This window comes from Panthera tigris, chromosome A3 (assembly GCF_018350195.1).
Source record: "Panthera tigris isolate Pti1 chromosome A3, P.tigris_Pti1_mat1.1, whole genome shotgun sequence".
Lineage (NCBI taxonomy): Eukaryota > Metazoa > Chordata > Mammalia > Carnivora > Felidae > Panthera > Panthera tigris.
Window position 1 is genome coordinate 89,915,931 of NC_056662.1, and position 24,058 is coordinate 89,939,988.

The 24,058-nt window shown below is 43.4% G+C and overlaps 1 protein-coding gene across 11 annotated transcripts in view; it reads right to left on the reverse strand.

The window, feature by feature from the left end:
• Positions 1-24,058, reverse strand: part of SLC4A5 (solute carrier family 4 member 5) — a 116,607-nt gene that overhangs the window by 91,116 nt on the left and 1,433 nt on the right. For 2 of the 11 annotated variants that reach the window (XM_042981767.1, XM_042981760.1), the window contains exons 1-2: positions 20,941-21,021; positions 9,745-9,926 (exon numbers count right to left, since the gene is read on the reverse strand). In XM_042981767.1, coding sequence (XP_042837701.1) covers positions 9,745-9,784 — 40 coding nt within the window. In that variant the 5' untranslated portion in view covers positions 9,785-9,926; positions 20,941-21,021. The other 9 variants (XM_042981758.1, XM_042981766.1, XM_042981756.1 and 6 more) reach the window with 7 other exon arrangements.

Here is a 24,058-nt window from a genome sequence, read left to right on the forward strand (position 1 = left end):
AATTAAAACATATATGGAAACAAACGAAAATGAAAATACAACAATCCAAACGCTTTGGGATGCAGCGAAGGCAGTCCTGAGAGGAAAATACATTGCAATCCAGGCCTATCTCAAGAAACAAGAAAAATCCCAAATACAAAATCTAACAGCACACCTAAAGGAAATAGAAGCAGAACAGCAAAGGCAGCCTAAACCCAGCAGAAGAAGAGAAATAATAAAGATCAGAGCAGAAATAAACAATATAGAATCTAAAAAAACTGTAGAGCAGATCAACGAAACCAAGAGTTGGTTTTTTGAAAAAATAAACAAAATTGACAAACCTCTAGCCAGGCTTCTCAAAAAGAAAAGGGAGATGACCCAAATAGATAAAATCATGAATGAAAATGGAATGATTACAACCAATCCCTCAGAGATACAAACAATTATCAGGGAATACTATGAAAAATTATATGCCAGCAAATTGGACAACCTGGAAGAAATGGACAAATTTCTAAACACCCACACTCTTCCAAAACTCAATCAGGAGGAAATAGAAAGCTTGAACAGACCCATAACCAGCGAAGAAATTGAATCGGTTATCAAAAATCTCCCAACAAATAAGAGTCCAGGACCAGATGGCTTCCCAGGGGAGTTCTACCAGACATTTAAAGCAGAGATAATACCTATCCTTCTCAAGCTATTCCAAGAAATAGAAAGGGAAGGAAAACTTCCAGACTCATTCTTTGAAGCCAGTATTACTTTGATTCCTAAACCAGACAGAGACCCAGTAAAAAAAGAGAACTACAGGCCAATATCCCTGATGAATATGGATGCAAAAATTCTTAATAAGATACTAGCAAATCGAATTCAACAGCATATAAAAAGAATTATTCACCATGATCAAGTGGGATTCATTCCTGGGATGCAGGGCTGGTTCAACATTCGCAAATCGATCAACGTGATACATCACATTAACAAAAAAAAAGAGAAGAACCATATGATCCTGTCAATCGATGCAGAAAAGGCCTTTGACAAAATCCAGCACCCTTTCTTAATAAAAACCCTTGAGAAAGTCGGGATAGAAGGAACATACTTAAAGATCATAAAAGCCATTTATGAAAAGCCCACAGCTAACATCATCCTCAACGGGGAAAAACTGAGAGCTTTTTCCCTGAGATCAGGAACACGACAGGGATGCCCACTGTCACCGCTGCTGTTTAATATAGTGCTGGAAGTTCTAGCATCAGCAATCAGACAACAAAAGGAAATCAAAGGCATCAAAATTGGCAAAGATGAAGTCAAGCTTTCGCTTTTTGCAGATGACATGATATTATACATGGAAAATCCGATAGACTCCACCAAAAGTCTGCTAGAACTGATACATGAATTCAGCAAAGTTGCAGGATACAAAATCAATGTGCAGAAATCAGTTGCATTCTTATACACTAACAATGAAGCAACAGAAAGACAAATGAAGAAACTGATCCCATTCACAATTGCACCAAGAAGCATAAAATACCTAGGAATAAATCTAACCAAAGATGTAAAAGATCTGTATGCTGAAAACTATAGAAAGCTTATGCAGGTAATTGAAGAAGATATAAAGAAATGGAAAGACATTCCCTGCTCATGGATTGGAAGAATAAATATTGTCAAAATGTCAATACTACCCAAAGCTATCTACACATTCAATGCAATCCCAATCAAAATTGCACCAGCATTCTTCTCGAAACTAGAACAAGCAATCCTAAAATTCATATGGAACCACAAAAGGCCCCGAATAGCCAAAGTACTTCTGAAGAAGAAGACCAAAGCAGGAGGCATCACAATCCCAGACTTTAGCCTCTACTACAAAGCTGTCATCATCAAGACAGCATGGTATTGGCATAAAAACAGACACATAGACCAATGGAATAGAATAGAAACCCCAGAACTAGACCCACAAACGTATGGCCAACTCATCTTTGACAAAGCAGGAAAGAACATCCAATGGAAAAAAGAGAGTCTCTTTAACAAATGGTGCTGGGAGAACTGGACAGCAACATGCAGAAGGTTGAAACTAGACCACTTTCTCACACCATTCACAAAAATAAACTCAAAATGGATAAAGGACCTGAATGTGAGACAGGAAACCATCAAAACCTTAGAGGAGAAAGCAGGAAAAGACCTCTCTGACCTCAGCCGTAGCAATCTCTTACTCGGCACATCCCCAAAGGCAAGGGAATTAAAAGCAAAAGTGAATTACTGGGACCTTATGAAGATAAAAAGCTTCTGCACAGCAAAGGAAACAACCAACAAAACTAAAAGGCAACCAACGGAATGGGAAAAGATATTTGCAAATGACACATCGGACAAAGGGCTAGTATCCAAAATCTATAAAGAGCTCATCAAACTCCACACCCGAAAAACAAAGAACCCAGTGAAGAAATGGGCAGAAGACATGAATAGACACTTCTCTAAAGAAGACATCCGGATGGCCAACAGGCACATGAAAAGATGTTCAACGTCGCTCCTTATCAGGGAAATACAAATCAAAACCACACTCAGATACCACCTCACGCCAGTCAGAGTGGCCAAAATGAAGAAATCAGGAGACTATAGATGCTGGAGAGGATGTGGAGAAACAGGAACCCTCTTGCACTGTTGGTGGGAATGCAAATTGGTGCAGCCGCTCTGGAAAACAGTATGGAGGTTCCTCAGAAAATTAAAAATAGACCTACCCTATGACCCAGCAATAGCACTGCTAGGAATTTATCCAAGGGATACAGGAGTACTGATGCATAGGGGCACCTGTACCCCAATGTTTATAGCGGCACTCTCAACAATAGCCAAATTATGGAAAGAGCCTAAATGTCCATCAACTGATGAATGGATAAAGAAATTGTGGTTTATATACACAATGGAATACTACGTGGCAATGAGAAAAAATGAAATACGGCCTTTTGTAGCAACATGGATGGAACTGGAGAGTGTGATGCTAAGTGAAATAAGCCATACAGAGAAAGACAGATACCATATGGTTTCACTCTTATGTGGATCCTGAGAAACATAACAGAAACCCATGGGGGAGGGGAAGGAAAAAAAAAAAAAAAAAGAGGTTAGAGTGGGAGAGAGCCAAAGCATTAGAGACTGTTAAAAACTGAGAACAAACTGAGGGTTGATGGGGGGTGGGAGGGAGGGCAGGGTGGGAGGGAGGGCAGGGTGGGTGATGGGTATTGAGGAGGGCACCTTTTGGGATGAGCACTGGGTGTTGTATGGAAACCAATTTGACAGTAAATTTCATATATTAAAAAATAAAAAAAATAAAAAAAATAAAAATAAAAAAAAAAAATAAAATAAAAAAAAAAAAAAAAAAAAAAAAGAAATAAGAGAAATCCCCAACACTATGACATAACAGTCTCAAATAAAATGGGCCAACTGAGAACCTTGCAAAAAGAATGACTAAAGAATATCACACCTTGATATGTTATTATGAAATTTTAGAACACTAGATGAATGTGAAGAAAAAAGAAATCCTAAAAACTTCTAGAGTGAAAGAAACAGGAACAGGTCACCTATAAATGAATAAAAATCAGACTAGCAGAAGATTTCTTATCAGCAACTTGGATAACTGAAGATGATGGAGCAACGCATCCAAAATTCTGAAGGAGAATGGTTTCCAAACCTAGCATTCTCTACTCAGCCAGTCAAGACAGAGTGTAGAAGACATTTTCAGACTCAGCAATGATTTCAGCAAGAAATCATTTTACTTTGGGGCGCCTGGGTGGCTCAGTCGGTTAAGTGTCCAACTTCAGCTCAGGTCACCATCTCGCGGTCCGTGAGTTTGAGCCCCGCGTGGGGCTCTGGGCTGATGGCTCAGAGCCTGGAGCCTGTTTCAGATTCTGTGTCTCCCTCTCTCTCTGCCCCTCCCCCGTTCATGCTCTCTCTCTCTCTCTCTCTCTCTCTCTGTCTCAAAAATAAATAAAACGTTTAAAAAATTAAAAAAAAAAAAAAGAAATCATTTTACATTTTACTTCAGTCTCATAACTTCCTGGGAAGTTATTTAAGTATGTTACCACCAGGAACCAAGAAGGGGAAGACAATGGGATCCAGGAGAGGGGTCCAACCAGAAGAATAATGACAGCTGCGCCACAGCCCCAGTCAGTCCTCAGAAGAGCTAAAAATGAGGTTTCAGAAGGAGCCACTCAAGGAAAAGATGAAATGCCAGAGATTTGATACACTCCTTGAGAATCTGGAACAATTTAAGACAGCAACAAAGACAGAAAATGCCAAGAAAGGCAACTGGAAACACCAGGAAAAAATTAAAACTGCAAGAAATAAAATGTGATTATGGTACATGGTCATAGGAGTATAAACACTGATTTTTTAATTAACTAAAAACAATGATGATATATGTACATTGAGAGAATGAAGAAGAGATGGGTGTGGTATAAGATAATTAAATATTCACCTGTGGATGGCTACTATGCAACTCTGAAAAATTGCAGGAGATACATTTATATAAACCATATGTATAATTATTGGCGGGTGTAGTCAACAGAAAAAGCTAAAAGAATTCCAAGTGATCATCTTTGGGAAGTGGAACAGTGGAGAGTGTAGGAAGCTGGAATGGAGTTTTTCTTGCTTTTTATTATAATCTCTTACATGTGTTACTTGATTTTTTAAATATGGGTATATATTATTTTTATTTTAAATATTTTAAGGCAAATAACTTAATATGGCATGTGTACTCCCCCTTCATGCCATAATTGTATCCCCCTGAAAATCCATGGTTAAATCCGTTGGCTCAAAGTGAATCGTGTTTAAAATATTCAGGAGAACTATAAAACAAAGAATCTTTAAGAAAGTGGTTCACAGTAGTTCTCAAACTTAAGCATGTATTGGTCACCTGGAAGGCTGATTAAAACCTAGATTTCTGGGCTCCACCCCACTGTTACTGATTCAGTGGATCTGGCGTGTAGACTAAAGGTTTGCATTTCCAACAAGTTGATGCTGAAGCTGCTGATCCAGGGGCCACACTTTGAGAACCACTGTTTAAAAAGACAACAACTCCCATTTATAGTGTCTATTAAACTGAATCACCGTACACGGAGTTTGCTTCACATGAGCCTCACATACATAACAAGATTACATCTTTGCATTCAAGCCGGGTATTGTGTACTGGTAAGCTTAGCATGGACGCACTGGTAGCTCCGATTGGTTGGTGATTTTTTGAGAATTTATATCTTCCTCCACCCTCATAGCATGAGGAGTAGAGAAGATGAGTAACAGATCCTCTCTCTTTAACAAATAGAACCTGCCTCCAAATCTTTTAGGTGGAGAAGATTCCACCTTTCCCTAACCACAAACAGGAAAGGCCATGTGACCCAGCCTGGCCAATCAAATAATCCCCTTTCCCCCATCACAGAGATTGGTTGCATGCTGATCCCATGCCCAATGCTGGGCCAATCATAATTCTTCCCAGGACATTTCCACTTGGTCCATCCAAAAACTAACTGTTCTGGCTCTGGCTCTGGCTCTGGCTCTGGAGCTGGTGTTGTGAAGCTGACAAGCTTGGGTGCTACTATCTTGCTTGCCACATGGAGGAAAGCATCCAAGAAAAGTGGAGAAACAGTATCAGAAGTACTGATAACTTGTAACTCCCGGAGTCAGTGGATTTTGAACCGGCCTGACTAATACAAATGAAAGAGGCTTTTCCAGCATGGTTTAAAAACATATTCTTTCATATTTGAAGTACTATAGATTCTCAGATTGGAAACCAAACAAAAGTGAATGCAAAATGGCAATACGGATGTGAGCAGGTGAAAACTTTACACAACTATGGAAGCATGGAGATGTAATGTAGTTCATATTCAAGTAGATGCACGTCTCCCAGCTCTGCACTAGTTGAGACCATTCTTTCCCCACCTCCTCTGTGCTGGTTCCTACCTCCTCACAACTTGAGAGAAGCTCCCTTCCAGGAGTATGCAGAAGTAGGAGAAGAATCCAGGCTGCCCCTGATCATCTTCAAAGGAAACCATTCATTTGAAACAAATCAAGCAGCATGTTGGCCATTTGCAAAGTGTTTAAATAAACTACTACTCTAATCAGCAGCAGCAATGGCTCACCAGAAAAATTTCCAAAAGTGACCTAACCCTTGAAACAGAATTTCTATCTCCACATTTTATATAATCCATATTAATTGAATGCTTTCATAATCTCATTTAATCCAGACTAAAATTCAGTGAAGTGCATAATTTTCACCCTCATTTTACAGATAAAGAAATGGAGATTCAGAGAATTAAGTTAAGTTTTTTCCTGTGTCACAGGGCCAGGCATGGTGGAGCTATAATTGAAATTCGCTTCTCTTTGATTCCCCAACCCAAGGAAGGAAGGAAGGCAGGGAAAGAGAAAGGGAGGGAGAAAATGGAGGGAGAGAGGGGATAGGAGAGGAAAGAAAGAAGTCAAGACATGAGAGATAGGGGAGTCTGGAAGAGGCCATCAACTTCTGAGTTCTAGGCCTATCCAGATGTCTAGCTGAATTCCCATCTGCAAGACCTCCCAAAGGCCTTATAATAAACCCTTCTTTTCTCTTCAGCTAGCTTCAGTCCATTTGAGTTATTTACATCCCTAGAATATTAACGAGTACAACCGGCCACTGCAATATGTTGCCAAAGGAATTGTGTTAGTTACACACCAGCCCCTGGCATGTTGCAAATGAAAGAACTTGCAGCAGCAGTTTTTCCTACACCAGCCCCTCCACTGGGTAACATGACTCACTCATCATTATTCTCCCATCCATCTTTAGAGCCTGGGGTGAGTATGACTTTACAGTGAGGAATCAGACCAAATTCTCTTTCCCACTTTACTGCCCCTGCCACCAGCCTGGAATCCCATATTGGATCCCTGAGAATGCAAACCCTACTGACAAAATCAATGTCCTAAGCCTGCAAGGCTAAGCACCAGAGTGCAACACCAGGAAACAGAAATCAGAGTCCCTCCCCAAGCAGCCTTATCCAGAGCAGCAAGGAGGTGGTGATACAGCCAACCTCATGGGTATGCAATACATTTTGACTATCAAAACTCTGGTAATTGAATCACCTGACATTTAACACTGCCACCTCTCCGAACCCCCTAACCCTGTCCACAGAGGCACATCAATTCAACTCAACAAATCCTCTTTGTTCCAGGTATTTGTTCTAGACACTGAAAACAAACAGAACAAAATAGTTTCTTAGGGAAGAGGGGCAAAATATAGCAATAAATCCTCAAGATTATACATCCATATCTCGGGGTGGGAGGAACTAATTAGAAAAAGGACTGTGTCACACTTACCAGTCAGTCTTTTGGGAGTTTTTCCTACCATCCCATCTTTTAAACCATTTGACCTAATTATATCTAAGAACAGGGGCCAGTCCAACATCCATATCCAGTGAACTCTTCTGATAGTCCAAAGAATTGCAAAAAAAAGGACCTCCCCGAGGGCTCATCTGAGATTATTTTGTGAACTGAATTGACAAGAATGACACAGGGTCATGCTGGGCTTTAAAAACTAAGCTCAGAAGCTAGAGAAAGGCCACCCTCCCAACCGGTAGCTTATTCGTTGCCTCTGGGCCCTGCAGACCTCACCCATGAATGCCCCAGAAGAGGAAGGGAAAATAAGCAAAGTATCCCCAAGCTAACCACTAGCAACAAGACCAGGTACAGTTTCCAAACCAAACAACAGAAATGTGTAATGAAAGAGGCTAGCCATTATTTACTTTCTATCCTGAGAGGTTATATCAACAGATATAATCTATTTTCCCATAGCTTTCTGGGGAAGAAGTGGGTCTCAGGCTTTTTGCTTACTTCATAAAAATTTCAGCCAACCTTGTAAATTTGGCAAAGGCAACAGAAATTTGCATTGCCTAGAAGAAAAAGATTCCCAGTTCCATCAGATGAGAACAACAATGAACTAAGTCACCATGGTGTGAAGAGAGAGTGACTCTTCATGTCATTTTGGTTAATTTGGAGTGAAATCAAGGCACCAGGGTGACTAATACAGTATAATTTTTTAAAGAAAAGGCAAATATACAATGCTCATTTGGATGATTTATTCAGCTTTCATGGTATTCTCTGTCTCAGTGTGTGTGAAGCTCACTCTCAAATACTCTATGTTCATATTATAAAGCATATTTTCCCTTATCTGCATAGTCTTGTCTACTATCTCTGAAACTCCAAGCTGCAAACTTACCTTCACGATCTTAGCACTGGAAACCAGGATCCAAATCTCAGGAAGACCAGAGTCACTTGCTCTGTTGCTGTTAGGTGGCAAGAGGGACGCTCTGTGATTTCCAGGCTGAACAGTATTTGGGGCATTGGAGATTGACTTGTGGGGCTCAGTGGCGGTCAGCCATGTGACCAGGGTGGGGGAAGGGACACTCCTGCAGGGGAAGGGACTGATGCCTGCTTAGCTGACATACCAGGGTCGTGCAGAGTCTAAACAGAGCTGGCCATAATCATAGGCGGACAACTTTGCTCTAAATTTCTTCTTGGATTTTAACTTAGTGATCCTCTTAAGGCAGTGTTGTGTTTCAGCGCTGGTTTTTAAATACTTGTTTATCTCCCTACATGATTTCTATACACATGTCCTTTTTGGATTCTGTCTCAGAGGGATGTTAGAGCTGGAAGAGACTTTACAGGTGATCTAGCCACCCCCACCCCACCCCCACCCCTGCCCAGGGCCACCCATTGCACAGATCGGTGGCAGCCCTTCCTGGAGCCTGCAGAGGCCTGGGTTTTTATTACATACTGGTTTTGTATTATATACTGGGGGGACCCCGGCTGGCTGGCACCAAATTACAGCTTACTTGAATATCTTCAGCCTTTAGGTCATTAGAGCTTTGAGGACTACTGAGATGCCAGTAATGAATCTTATCACATTGCAGGTGCCTAAATCTGTAGCTATCAGATTAGGGCATGACAAGAAACTGTGGCAGTTTATACTTGTGGTCAAAGAGTTTAAATGTGTGCAGTTATGTTTATGTATCTCTATCACAATCTTCTTAAAACACTCCAAGATGATATTTTTGGAGGGACTGGGGACATCAAAAGCTGAAGAGATATTCGATCTCAAAGACCCCGAAGACATCTCAAGACCACAGCCATGTGAGTAGCCTTCTAGCTCACCTCTGCCTCTCCACCCAAGTGGTCTGTGCTGGCTTCCTGCTAACCAAAAAGGGGATGGTAGTAATGATGGTGGAAATGGTAAAGAGAGAAGTGGTAGGTGGAATGGTAGAATTGGCAGTATGGTAGTTGGGCATGAATGGAGGTGGTGGAGGCAAGGATGGAGGTGATGAGATGCCCATGGAGGTCGTAGAGGGGTAGATGGAGGTGATGAGGGGTAGATGGAGGTGGTGGAGGGAGTGGTGGTGATGGAGAAAGGGGCAAGAAAGCTTCTGAATGATAGAGCAGGAGATTCTTGTTACTGACTATTACGTGGAGGACGCTGGATGAAGCGGACCTGCTGCAATTACAAGCGTGAGACGGTAAGGCCTTGGCATGAGAAGTCTGAAGAACCTCCTTCTGTCCCCAAAGCTGTGTAGTCTTAAGATAATCACCTCATCTCTCTGGGCTCCAGTTTTCTCAAAGCTGAGTTTGCACTTAAGACATGATATCTTGTTAGGGGAACCCCTCCATCTCCCTCTAAGCCCCGTACCCTTCCTTATAAAGTAGTAGCTTCTGTCCTTTCCGAAGTTTTGCTAAGGGTCCTTTTCACTTACCTCTCTGCCTCCTACTCACTCTTACCTAGAGGAGGTGATTGGGAGAATGAATGGGTTTGTGCCATGACTCAGATCCTTCTGAGAACTGCCTGCTTCAGAGCAAGTCCAGGCTGTGCTCCTCTCCTCCTCTCTTCACAGGAAACCTCCAGTGCAGATTCTCACTGTGTAGGTAGGGAGTCTTCCAGTGCTGGGTACACAGGTTTAATTCTGGGGGGGGAAAATGGGAAGTGTGACTGTGGTTGTACATTCTAAACCAAATTCTCTAATCAGCTTTACTTGTTACAAAGTTATTTTGATTTGTACCTATGTGACTTCTATATCTTATTTCTCATTTGATGCCAAGCATAGAGGGAAAGATTGTAAACAAGTATCATTCTCAAATTCCAATGCTGATGAACTAATGAAAGAGCCTCCATGGAGTTGATTGGACTAAAGGGTCCCTAAATTTCCTTCAAGCTCTATCATCCTGTGATTCTACAAGCCTGTCTCTGAAGCAGAACAAATATTTGTGAGGCTGGGCGGAAGATTGAGACTCTAGCGGACAGCTCCAATCTCCGCCTCTCTTCCTTTCTGCTTTTCAACCTGATGAAGACCTCTAGTATCCACACATCTTCCTCTTCTCCCCTTCCACCAGCTGTGCATGGCTTCATTTACCCCCACTCTGACCTGGACCCCATGATGAATGACTTCACTCTTACCTCATTGATACCCAAAATCTCTTGTTCCTGTCCTGCCAATCTTTTGGTCTTTGTCAACCCACCTGCTACCCTTCTTCTCCTGCACTGAGCTCTCTTTTATCTCTGGAGAAAGCCTGTCTTCAGGGAGAGAGAACAGAGCCAAGACACAGAGTGGTAGAAGAGTGTGTGTGTGTGTGTGTGTGTGTGTGTGTGTGTGTGTGTGTGACAGAGAGAGAGAGAGAGACAGAGACAGAGAAAGAGACAGAGAGAGACAGAGAGAGAGAGAGAGAGAGAGACACTAAGGAGACCAAATGGAGAGAGAGAGAGAGAGAGGACCTAGTCCAGTGGTACCTATAGCCAACTGGACCCCTGCCCTTCCCCATGGTTCAGTTTTGTGAGTGAAAAATGTTGAAAGAAGATCTGCCCATCCCATTTCTCTCCTCTTCCTTACCTCTGGCCTCTGCCAAGAGGACTGGTTTTCCCAGCTGGCATTATGCATTGAGACAAATGCTTGAGGGTTTTCAGTCCTCCCTCACCACCAGAGAGGTAACAGCTGAGACCCATGCATTGGCTTAGGAGAAAGGGAAGAGATTGGACCCAGTGGGTTCTTAGTCAGAGGTGTCCCGTCACCCCTGGGAACATTTGGCAATGTCTGGAGACATTTCTGGTTGTAACATAACACTGGGATGAGAGCTCTACTGGCCTCTAGTGGGTACAGGCAAGGGATGCTGCTAACATCCTACAATGTACAAGACACCTCCACAACAAACAATGAGCTGGCCCAAACTGTCAATAGTGCCAAGGTTGAGAAATCCTGGATTAGACTGTTCAGCCCCCTCTGGTTCTAGAAACCAGGATGCCTGTGACCCAGGCCAAAAGAACACTTCACATGGGCCCACCTCAATCACCAGGATGCTTATGAGGGAGGGAGGAGGGGCAAAGATTCTTAGTAATTTGCAGCTTTTGACCTCTGGGTCTCCCTTTCCTTTAGAAACCCAGCAGACAGGGGTGGTTAATTTAGAGGGAAAGATTCCCTTCCATCTTCTGGCTATATGCCATCTGAACCCCACCTGGGTTTCACATATAGTAGGGTGTAGGCAGGTTTGACATAGGGTGCTGGCATAGGGAGTGAAGTCTCATGAAGGAAAAGCGAGCTTCCTACCCTTGTGTTGGTGGGAGTAAGGAGTTATTTGGGGACCCACAAGAGGCTTTCCACAAGCTGGGCAAGCCTCATGCTAGTATGTGAGATTTTTTCTCTCAGATTGTTTGTGTGAAGCTTTGGTGGGTGGTACAAGACTGGCTGCCCCAGATTCTTGTCCACTTTAGCTGCTTTTGAACTGTATCCAGGGTGAGGAGGGAACATACTGTGGGATGTCAATACTGTAGTCAGGAAGGCAAAAAAAAAAAAAAAAGATGAGAGATAGCTTACAGGGAAGCTGAGAAGCCTGAGGAAGCCAGGCTCAGGTTATACAATGGATGGGTTCTCTCCCTACTTCATCTCCATCTACCTCCAATCACTGCTGTGGCCTTGGCCAGCAACAGCACAGACCTCAGCTCACTCTGCACCAAACACACTGCACATCCTGCTGTTCCTCTAACATCCTAAGCTCATTCCCACCTCAGGACCTTTGCATTTACTGTTTCCCCAACCTTCAGCTCTCTCGTGTATTCAGCTTTCTGGTCAAATGTCATCTACCCAGGAAGGTCCTTCCTGACCAGCCTATCTAAAATACCCCTTTCTTTAACTCTGTCTTATTGGTCCATATGGAATTTCTATCCAAAACCACATTAGATGTTTGTTTATTCATTCATTATTGTCTATCCTCTAACATGGCAGGGACTTTGTCTTGTTCACTGAGGCATCCCTGACACCCATAATAGCTTATAGATGGTTGGTTCGAATCCTGGCTCCACAAACTATGGGATGTTGAGCAAGTTGCCTATCTTTTTTTCCCTTCAATTTCCTCAACTGAAAAATGGAAATATTAATTGTATCTACCCCAGTGGTTGTTATGAGAACTGACTGAATATATATATATATATATATATATATATATATATATATATATATATATATATAAAATCTTAGGTCAGTGTCTGGCCCACAGAACACACTTAGTATCAACCAGTAATAATTAGCACATTCCCAGGAAGTTCACAATATGCCTATTCTGAGGAGGTGGGGAGTGGTATTCCTGGCCATTTGCAGGAACGGAGCAGTCATTGTTACTTCCCTGGGAACCAAAATCCCTCTGCAGGCCAGGAACCTCTGCATCTGCTCTCTGCTGCTCTCTGAAGGCTCTGGGTGAAGGCTGGCCAAAGAGGACTGTTAGGGACTCCACAGATGACTTACTCACCATAGAAAAATGAGCAATCCCTTTTCTTAAGCAAGCCACACTCCCAAGGTGGCAAGCTTGGCCCTTGACAAAGCTGCCGTGGGAGCCATCATTTGACAAACTCAGTTAGGAATCACTGAGGCCACAGAGGAAAGGCAGGTACCTGGGAATTCATCCCTCAGACTCCAGGAGAGACCCAGAGCAAAACCACTTCTCCCTTCCCCCGGGCTGTACTTCTGGAGACAGAGGACAGTGATCTGTCAGCCAACCTAAGCCCCCATGGAAAGCCGTTCCTCAGCCTGTGCCTCATTCCCTGTCGGACTGTGTGTCACCATGTGGGTCAAGTGGCCTTCACGTTGTCAGCCTAAAATGAGAGGGAAAGCCACTCCTCTCAGGGCCCCTGGGGGGTGATTCATTAACAAGAATCTGGGCACACCCATACTGTCTGATGGAAAGATTTCATTTTCAATAGTGACAAAACTCCTAAAACATCTAGAAATAAACTTGCCTAGAAATGCATGTCTTATAGGAGAATGCATGATAAAATTTTGCTAAGAAACATAAAATAAGGTAACATATTTCAGAATGGGAAAGCCGAATAGAGCAAACATGTTAAATATTCATAAATTTATATACATTTAAAAAAAATGTTTATTTCTTTTGAGAGAGTGAGTGAATGCAAGCAAGGGAGGGGCAGAGAGAGAGAGAGAGAGAGAGAGAGAATCCTAAGCAGGTTCCATGCTGTCAGTGCAGAGCCTGATGTGAGACTCAATCTCATGAACCGAACTGTGAAATTATGACCTGAGCCAAAATCAGAAGTCAGACCCTTAACCAACTGAGCCACCCAGGCGCTCCAAATTTATATATCTTTTAAATACAATTCCAATGGCATTTTGGATGAAAACAACCAAAAAATCATGGTTAAAACATTAGCTTAGAATTTATTAAGCTTTTACTATGTGCCAGGATTTGGGCTGAGAACTTTACAAAATTACCTCAGTTAATCCTCCAATAACCCTATGTGATCATTACTGTTTATGAAAGAAAGGGTTGGGCAGTGGTTAACAGCAGGAGATCACATGACTTTGGGCAGGATAGTTATAACCCTGAGATTTGGTTTTCTCATCTGTAAAATGGGAATAACAGTATGTATCTCATGAATTTAGGCTTAGGATCAAATGAGGTAATTTGGAACAGCACCTGTCAAGTGCTAAGCATTTAATTAACATGAACTACTGTTACCCTCATTTACAGATAAGGAAATTTAAGCTCTGAGAGGATAAAGTAATTTGTCTGAGTTTACACAGCCGGTAAATGGCTAAACTGGCCTGGGGGACGGGCTTAGGACTAGATGGGACAAGGACAGATGACATCAATTGCAGGGGCCTAAGTAGTTCCCTCAGAGTCCAGCACCCCACCCCATTCCAACCCCAAAAGGGAAACTGGAACCAACAGAAATTTAAGTGTCAGCACCTTTTTTTAAATGGGGGCTCAAGATATATGCGAAGAATGTTAGAAAATAAACTGTGTCTAATACACTTCATTTTAGGGGCTGAAACTGATATTACAAAGGATAGATTTGGAGAAATGTGCTATTAAAAATGTTTTCAATTTGGAGGAGAATCTTGGGCAGTGGACAAAGCCAGCAATGTATTCATTTGTTGGACTCAGCACATTCATCTCTGCCCTGAAATTAAATGTGATTGTCCTTAAAACTAGGGTTGAAACTTGCATCCCAATTTGCCTTGGACAGTCACCATCTGCCCACTTATCTTGGCTTCACTGTTAGTAGTGCCCCCTTTTCATTCTCAAAAAGGATTCCGGTTTGGGCAATCAGTTACGTGGTTACTCTGTTAAGATTTTAAAATTCAAGCAATCCTGTGGATGAGCAACTGTCAGCTAGGTGATGTGAAACAGAAAAGACTTCCAGGCTGGGGGGACTAGAGGCCAGTGGGCAATAAAGTGAAGCTCCAGAGGGGCAGAGAATCTCGCCTGGATGCGAATGGAAGGGGCAGATGATGCCTCACAAGAGGAGTCTTGGTGAGGTTGTAGGTCAGGTACTGTGTGGAGTTAAGAGGACACTGGTAGGATTGGAGTGGATGTTGGAACTTAGTATTTCAGACACGAAACAGCTCAGGGTAACAGCATGGCCCACGTTATGTCCATAGGAGGAGACAAGAAATAGAACCCAGATTGCATTTAGGGATAGGAACTGGGCAGCTAGTAAGAGACTTGTAAGGAGGGTTGTCTACTCTATACCATTTTACTCCTATTAAATTTTGAACCTTGTGATTATATTATATTATAATATTGTGATTATAATATATTCTTGTGATTATATAATAATCATTGTGATTATATAATATAATCTTGTGATTACATTATATTATAATATTGTGATTATACCTATTCAGAAAAATATAGAGGGAAATGGAAATTTTAAGGAACCCAGGCTACCTTGCCCACAGATTCTTCTAGATAAACTGTGGAATCACTTGTCAAGATTTTTTTAAGTCTATTTACTTAGAGAGAGAGAGAGAGAGAGGGAGAAGAGAGGGAGAATCCCAAGAAGGCTCTGCACTGACAGCACAGAGTCTGATGTGGGGCTCAAACTCATGAATTAGCTGTGAGATCATGACCTGAGCCAAAGTCCAGTGCTTAACTGACTGAACCACCCAAGTGGCTCCATTTTGTCAAGTTTTTAAAACCTCATTTGTAAAACAAGTGGTCTTTAAACATTTGAAAGGATGCTCAACCTTATTTTTTAAAAAAGAAGCAAACTAGAGTGGCAGTCACAGTGAAATACCATTTTTTTACCTTTCGGATCTGCAAATATTAAAAGGTTTCACAACTGCAATAGTGGAAGGAGATGGGCCCTCTTCCACACAATGGCTGGTGATTCTGCAGTTAGGCACAGGCTCTCTGAAGCCACTTTGGCAATATTTATAAAACTTTAAAATGTACATACCTTTGGGTAGCAGCAACTCTTTGTCTAGAAATTTATCTTACGGATATAGTCTCACCAGTGGGTAAAGACATATGTGTACTTTGGAGCAGTTACCCACCTTTCTGCATTTATGTCAGAGGATTACCATGGGGATTAAATGATATAATATATGGAAAGGATTTTAAAGAGGGCCTGGTACATAGTAAATGCTCAGTAAATTCTGGCTGTTATTATTACAGCATTGTTTGTGGCAGCAAAGCACTGGAAACAACCTAAATATACATCAATAGGAGACTGATTTAAAAAAAAAGTTTTGTACATGGAAAACCACGAAGCTTTTAAATAGAGTGCATACTAATGGAGCACCTGGGTGGCTCAGTTGATTAAGGGTCAGACTCTTGATTTTGACTCAGGTCATGATCTCACAGTTGTGAGATTGAGCCCCATGTTGAGCCCTGCATCAAGCCCCACTTTGTGTGCGCTGCCTGCTTAAGATTCTCTCTCTATCCCTCTGCCCCTCTCCCTTCGTTGTGTGCGCTCTCTCTCTCTTAAAAAAATACAGTGAATACTCTTTAAACATTGCTATGAAATGATCTTTTAGAAATATTATTGTTAGGTGGGGAGAATAAAGCAAGGTTTAGAAGGGTGCTTATGGTTTACCACCATTTTTGTGTGGGGCAGGCATGCCTATGGCTGCAAAAGTCTCTCCAGGGAAGAATTCACAAGAACCTGGGTTCAGTGAAGATTCCTGGGAGCAGAACCGGGAGGCAGGTGCTCAGGGGCCACTGTACAACCACTTGTACCTTTTATATTGTCCACCATAGGGATGTATTTTCTATTAAAAAACAAATAAATTCCATTTCTGGATAAAGAGTTGAAAGCAGGGACTCAAACAGGTGCTAGTACTCTACTCTAACATTCATTACTCACAATAGGCAAAAGGTGGAAACAACCCAAATGTTCATCTATAGATGAATAGAAAAATAAAATGTGGCATATCCATACAATATAATATTATTTAGCCTTTAAAAGGAAGGAGGGGTGCCTGGCTGGCTTAGTTGGTGGAGCATGTGACTCTTGATCTCAGGGTTGTAAGTTCGTGCCTCATGTTGGGTGTTGAAATTATGTAAAAATAAAATCTTCAAAAAAATTTTTAAAAATAAAAGGAAGGAAATTCTGACACATGCTACAACATGGCTGAAACTTGAGAACATTTTGCTAAGTGAAATAAGCCAGACACAAAAAGATAAATACTGTATGATTACACCTATATGAGGTACCTAGAACAGCCAAATTCACAGAGACAGAAAGCAGAATAGTAGATCTGGGGCTGGGGAAACAGGGATTGGGGAGTCACTGTGTAATGGGTATAGAGTTTCAGTTAGGGAAAATGAAAAAGTTCTTGATTCAGATGGTGGTGATGGTGATTTTACAATAATGTGAATATACTTTAAGCTATTAAATGTGTATACTCAAAAATGGTTAAAATGGTAATTTTATGTTATATATACTTTACCACAAAAAAATTAAATAGTTTTAATATAATTTTAAATAAAATATAATTTTAAACACTTTTTACATTTTTTAATTTTTTTTTAACATTTATTTTTGAGACAGAGAGAGACAGAGCATGAACGGGGGAAGGGCAGAGAGAGAGGGATACAGAATCAGAAGCAGGCTCCAGGCTCTGAGCCATCAGCCCAGAGCCCGACGCGGGGCTCGAACTCACGGACCGCGAGATCGTGACCTGAGCGGAAGTCGGACGCTTAACCGACCGAGCCACCCAGGCGCCCCTTAAACACTTTTTAAAAATAGTCCCTTTTTAGGGGTACCCGGGTGGCTCAGTAGTCGGTTAAGCATCTGACTTTGGCTCAGGTCATGATCTCATGGTTCATGGGTTTGAGCCCCTCATCATGCTCTCTGCTGTCAGCACAGAGCCTGCTTCACATCTTCTGTCCCCCCTCTCTCTCTGCCCTTCCCTGGCTCGTGCTCTCTCTCACTCTCTCTCAAAAATAAACAAACACTAAAAAATTAAATAGTCCTTTTTTTACTTTGATTAGAGTTCTGTTAGATATAGAAATGGATTAGAAGGCGTTGTACTGTATGGGCCACCACAAAGAATAAGCCCTATCTGGAAAATGACCCAGGTCTCCAAACCCTGTCTTTCACCATGCCAGGTGAACCTGCCATGCTGACTGGCTTCTGGGGGATCCCTGATACAGAGCAGAGGTGAAAGGCTGAAGTAGGATCAGGGGAAGAGGGCAACTTCATCCAAGATAGGGAAGAGACAGGAAGGGAAGAGATGAAGGGCAAGAGCAGAAGAAGAGGTAATTCCCACCTGACCACACAGACTTTCTCCATGAGGAAGGAGGTGAGAGGCAGGAGTATGTAGCTTGTGGGTGGATTTTGAGGTTAGTAGAAAGGTTGACCTTCAAGGGGTCAGACCAGGGATGTGTAAAAGAATTGCCACATCCCCGCTGAGGACCCTGGTGAGGCTGGATATCAGACATGAGTAGAGAGAATTTTCTTACTCCTCTCATCTTTTCTCCCTCCCTGGGAAACAACCCTCAAGCATTTGCAGACCCTCATAGTTAAATAAGTGAGGAAAGTAGAAACCAGGACTTTCCATCCAGACCACCAACCACTATAAGCTTCTCTTCTTCAGCAGCACCAGGTTGGGATGGGAAGAGGCCTCGGTATGTATGTGTATATGTATGTATTTATTTTTAATATATTTATTGTCAAATTGGTTTCCAAAAACACCCAGTGCTCATCCCAACAAGCGCCCTCCTCAATGCCCATCACCCACTCTCCCCTCGCCCCCACCCCCATCAACCCTCAGTTTGTTCTCAGTATCCAAGAGTCTCTTATGGTTTCCCTCCCTCCCTCTCTGTAATTCTTTTTTTCCCTTCCCCTCCCCCATGGTCTTCTGTTAAGCTTCTCAAGATCCACATATGAGTGAAAACATATGGTATCTTTCTCTGACTGACTTATTTCACTTAGCATTACCCTCCAGTTCCATCCACATTGCTGCAAATGGAGGCCTCAGTTTTGAATTGAGATTGAAGTGTGGATTATCATTGGGATCAACATTATAATTTCTGAAATGAGACTGAGACCAAGTGTGACCAGAACAATCATGTGACTTGTCTAAATTTCATCCAGGGGCAGAGCAAGATCTAGCCAACCAGAATAAATTAAAGGAGCAATAAGAGGTGAAAACTAGGTTACTTTCTGATTTTACCCCATGAGACATGCTTATTTAAGGGAACAGTTACACAATGTTATCTTCAACTGTTACTTAACATGCATAGATCTTGCATCTGCCACTAGATCATAAGCTCTCAGAGGGCAGGGCCCCTGTGCTATTTATCCTTATATTGCCACCACAACCCAGCAAAGTGCCTTGTGTGTACACAGTAGGCACTGAAATGGCTGTTGACTGCACTGCTGACCAAGAGGGATTATTCCCAGTGAGTCCACACCAGGCCATTAGTGTACTTACACCAAGCCTGGCACAGAGCAGGTGAATAACAAGTCCTGGCTGAGTTGAACTGACTCTTCTTAAAGACAGAGCCTGTGTTCAAGGAATTCTGATATAAAATGATGTTGCGGGTTACCCAGACTTAGAGTACAAGGCACAGAGATGAAGTCGGTGTGGATGATCATGTTCTGTTTCTCTGTTCAGGCTGCTCTTGTTCTGAATTAAGGAGAAGGCTAAGACACAAGAGGAAGGTGTGATCAGACCCAGCGCATGCCCTGTGATACCATGAGTGAACAATGCAAGTGCCCCATTAGGCCTGGAACTGAGCTGAACTCATTTTTGAGTAAGGAATCCTAAAGGGCTCCTGTCTTCAAGATTATATAAAATGATCCAAGTTATGTACTTCTGAGATAATAAATTAGCTGAAGAAGCACAGAGCCCAACTCTTTAAATAAGGAAGTAGTAGATCTCAAGTAGCTCAAGAAACAAAATTTTCTACAGATGAAGGTTATGAAAAGGAAACCAAAGACCAGCTGATTCTGGTTTGGGGATGGTAACATTGGAGAATACACTCTGCCATCCATTTCATGTGACCACCTCACTCATCCTGAGTTATCTCTTTTGTTGGCATGGCCTCCATCAATGGTCACAGAGCAGGGAGGTAAAAGAGAAGATATTTGAGTATTTCCATTAAGAGGTCTAAGTGCCTGATTACTGCCTCCCTGAGATGAACCTGGCTGAAGGGAGGATGGTCAGGCATTCAGTCAAGCAACAGCCAGTTACAGAACACCCTCAGTGGATGGGGAAAGATGGCTCTCCTCAGACTGAGCAACCCAAAATAAGCTAGGGAGTTTAGGGGAAGAAAGAGCATAGTTGGTGGGGGTTTTAGGATGTTCCTGAGAACATTCCTCAGCTCATTAACTCACAGCTCAGTCCCAAATCCCAGTAGAATAAAAATACCCTTTCTCAGGGACAGAAGCCCACAAAGCTAAGGGCTCAAGATTTCTAAGTTAGGATTTCATCAAGGGCTGGGTGACCCTTTCTTGGATACACATGGATCCCCAGGAGTCCTGCAAGACTGCACAGTCTGTTACATCTAGGAAGACAGATGAGGACCGGCTCCCTTGTTTCTCATTTATCACCTGCCTCTGATTCCCTAGAGCCCAAGAAGCAGATCCTTGGCAAAGGATGCCTCCTTCGGGTGGGAACGCTTAGTTGATGTGGGGATTTTTATACAAGTCTCATGTTTCCTGGACTCTTAGGAACCTCCAAGAAGATGCTGAAAATAACTCTTATTGAATTGGAAGAAGCTTGAAGTAAACACAGGACCAACCATTGTGACTTCCATGGCTGAAAAGCATGGATTTGAGAAGGGTAGTTGGAGCTCCATGCAAAGGATATGACTAGATCTAGATCTCAGCCCCTCAGTGCAGGTCTGACCTCACACAGATGCACACGCGCATGGATACTCCCCTCTCCAAAGGTGGGGACAGGGGAACACAGAATAGCAGCACTACCACAGGACAACCTGGTCATTATCTGACTTGTCTTTCGCTATGTTGAAATAGTTAAAAATTAACTTGAACATCAGGCTGTTCCTTATCTTTGCTCTCTAAATCTTGCACAGGCCTTTAGCAAAAAGCAGCAAAATTCTCACTTGACCTTCTGTGGGCTTGGAGATTCCTGCCTATTCTACTGGGTTCATTCATTCACGTCCTAAAAACAGAACCTACAGTCAAGCTGGTAACTTCATATATTTAAAATCCACTCTACTCACCCAGGTGCACTGGCCTGTTGCTCTGGGGCCCTTGAATCCAATCCTTTAGGGTTGGCCTTGCAGTTGGAACCCACCCACCTCTCCTTCTTTCTGCCTCTGCTACTAACATAGTCCCTCCTCTATTGCCTCACAAGCTAACTATTTTAGAACAAAAGTCTTTGTCTATTCACAGACACTGTAAAAGTAACACTCATTTTAAGTTTTTTAATCTAATGTCTGTGTTTTCTGTAATTCTTATTGGTTTATCTAATCAGCGTGTCCTAGGGAGGTTTATTGTTGACAGTTTAGCTTGCCCAAGCACAATGAGCCTGCTCAGGCATTTACCCCAAGAGAATCAGCTCCTCTAAAAGAGATAATCCTCTGGGAAAATGGCAGATCTTTTGCCTCTTCTCTTCAGAGGCCTGAAGCTAAGGAGAACGTTCCATATCCCACAGCCCCTCCAGCTCTGCAAACCACAATTCCTGACTCTTCAGAGAAAGATATGAACAAGAGAAATGAAGAAGGCATTTGAGCAAATCAAACCTTACAAGAAAAAGGTGTACTTTGTGATTTTCTGTTTTGTGCTGATTTTTGCCCTCATTTTAAGTAGGAAAGATATACTGAGGGAGCAATCGGTGGGAAGAGGACAAGACAGTGAGTGGGAAGTGAGGGAAAAGAAGCGGTAGTGGGGGCATGCACATGGTGTGGGAGAGGGACACAGTGTTGGAGTGAGGGCACATGGTGTTGAGGGGTGGACACACAGGGTTGGGGGGTATGGGGACACAGTGTTGGGGGATGTGGGCACACAGGGTTGGAGGTGGGCACACAGTGTTGGGGGGATGCAGGCACACAAGGTTGGGGTGTGTATACAGGGTTCAGGGTGTGGACACACAGGGTTGGGCGGGTGTGCACACAAGGTTGGGGGTGGGCACACAGGGTTGGGAGTGTGGACACAGAGGATTGGGGGGGTGTACACAGGGTCGAGGGGTGTGAACACAGGGTTGGGGGTGTGTACACATGGTTGGGGTGTGGGCACACAGGGTTCAGATACAGACACAGCAGGTTGGGGGTGTGGGCATCCAGGGTTGGGGGTGTGAACACAGGGCTTGGGGGTGTGTACACAGGGTTGTTGGGTGTGGGCACACAGCAATGGGGATGTGGGCATACAGTATTGGGGGGGTGCAGGCACACAGAGTTGGTGGTTTGTGTACACATGGTTGGGGTGCAGGCACACAGGGTTGGTGGGTGTGTACACAAGGTTGGGGGTGCAGGCACATAGTGTTAGGGGTATACACAGGGTTGGGGTGCTGGCACACAGGGTTGGGGGTGGGCACACAGGGTCGGGGGGTGTGAGCATATGGTATTGGGGTGTGTACACAGAGTTAGAGTGTGGGCACACAGCGTTGGGGGCGTGTACACAGGGTTGGGGGTGTGGGCACACAGGGTTGGGGATGGGCACACAGGGTCAAGGGGTGTGGGCACACAGGGTCGGGGGGGGTGAACATATGGTATCGGGGTGTGTACACAGGGTTAGGGTGTGGGCACAGGGTTGGGCAGTGAGCACACAGCATTAGGGGGTGTATGTACATAGGGTTGAGGTGTAGACACCCAGGGTTGGGGGGTATGAGCACACAGGGTTGGGGGGTATGGGCACACAGTGTGGGGGGTGAATACAGGGTTGTGGTGTGGGCACACAGGGTTGGGCAGTGAGCACACAGTGTTGGGGGTGTGGGTTGGGGGTGTGTGTACACAGGATTGGGGTATGAGTACACAGGGTTGGGATGTGGGCACATAGGGTTGGGTGTGGGTACATAGGGTGGGGGTGTGGGTACACAGGGTTTGGGTGGGGGCACACAGGGTTGGAGGGTTAGCACACAGGAGGGGCGAGGAAGAGGAGCATGCTGAAATCTCCAGTGCTTAGGCATCTCTAGACACCAAGTGTTGGGCCTGGTGACACATACACCCTTCCCTTATTTAACTCTCAATAGTCCTGCCAGGTAAGGATTTTCATCCCCAGATGAAATCTTGCAGATATGGAAACTGAGCCTCAGAGAGTGTAATAGTAGCCCATGGAATCATAGATATAGGAGGAAGAGCCGGGGTTGGAAGCTCCATTAAAAAATGAACTCCACCCCTCTTCTTACTCAGGCCCTATTGTAGATTTACTGAAGGTCTTCAGACCCGTATTTCAGGGTTTACCTTCTCTTTCAGATAGGAATTTTATCTTCTGGTATAAAGTCCTCCCTCTATTCCCAGCTCACTGAGGTTTCCCCCAATGGAAAAGCCACACATGTAGCAGACATATGGGCATATGTTTTGGAGACCATGTCTGAGCCATAATATTAACCCTACATCCTAGTTTCTTTCCACAATCCATGGAATCAAAGACTAGCAAGACTAGGATAACATATTCAGCTTGTTTTGTCTGACACTTTCCTGGTTTTAGCTCTGAAAGGACAACAAGCCAGGGGACCCCTCCATCTTGGGGCCATCAGGATACCCTGGCCCAGAAGGTACGGTCTCCAGCCTCATGGAGTCTCTAGCACATCAGAAATTAGACAAAAGCACAAGCAGAAAAGTGCAAGGCCCCATAAAAAAAGCACAAAGGGAAGGAGGGTTTCAGTAAGAAAAAAATCATATGTGTTTGGAGGACTGACTCATTTCACAAATGATCGTTGCTTGTCTCGGAGGGCCCAGGCCCTAGCTTAGGCCCTGTGTGTTAAAGAAACACTTCATGGAGAAAATGGCCTCAGAAGGACAGTGAGGGGAAAGGGTAGGGGTGGGATTTGGAACAGCAGAACAAAGGTGTATATGAGGCAGAGGGAAGAAGCTGTAAAAATAAAGACCTAACTGGTAGAAGAATGCAGTTTCCCTCGTACACAGTAAGTTTGGGGAGGAAAAGGTTTGGGCCATTCTAGGGAGAGACATAAATATCAGCAAATGTGTCTGAGCTCAAAGGAATGGGAAATGGGACTTTGTGCAAGAATGGAGTGATCGGACTCAGAGTGGATGGTAGCAGAGGGGCTAAGGCCCGTTGGGCTGTTACCACCAAGCATTCTACTGAAACCCTTTGGTTTCCACCCACCCAGGTTTTGTTTAAATCATTTGGATATTTAGTTCAGATATTTTAGTTTTTGTT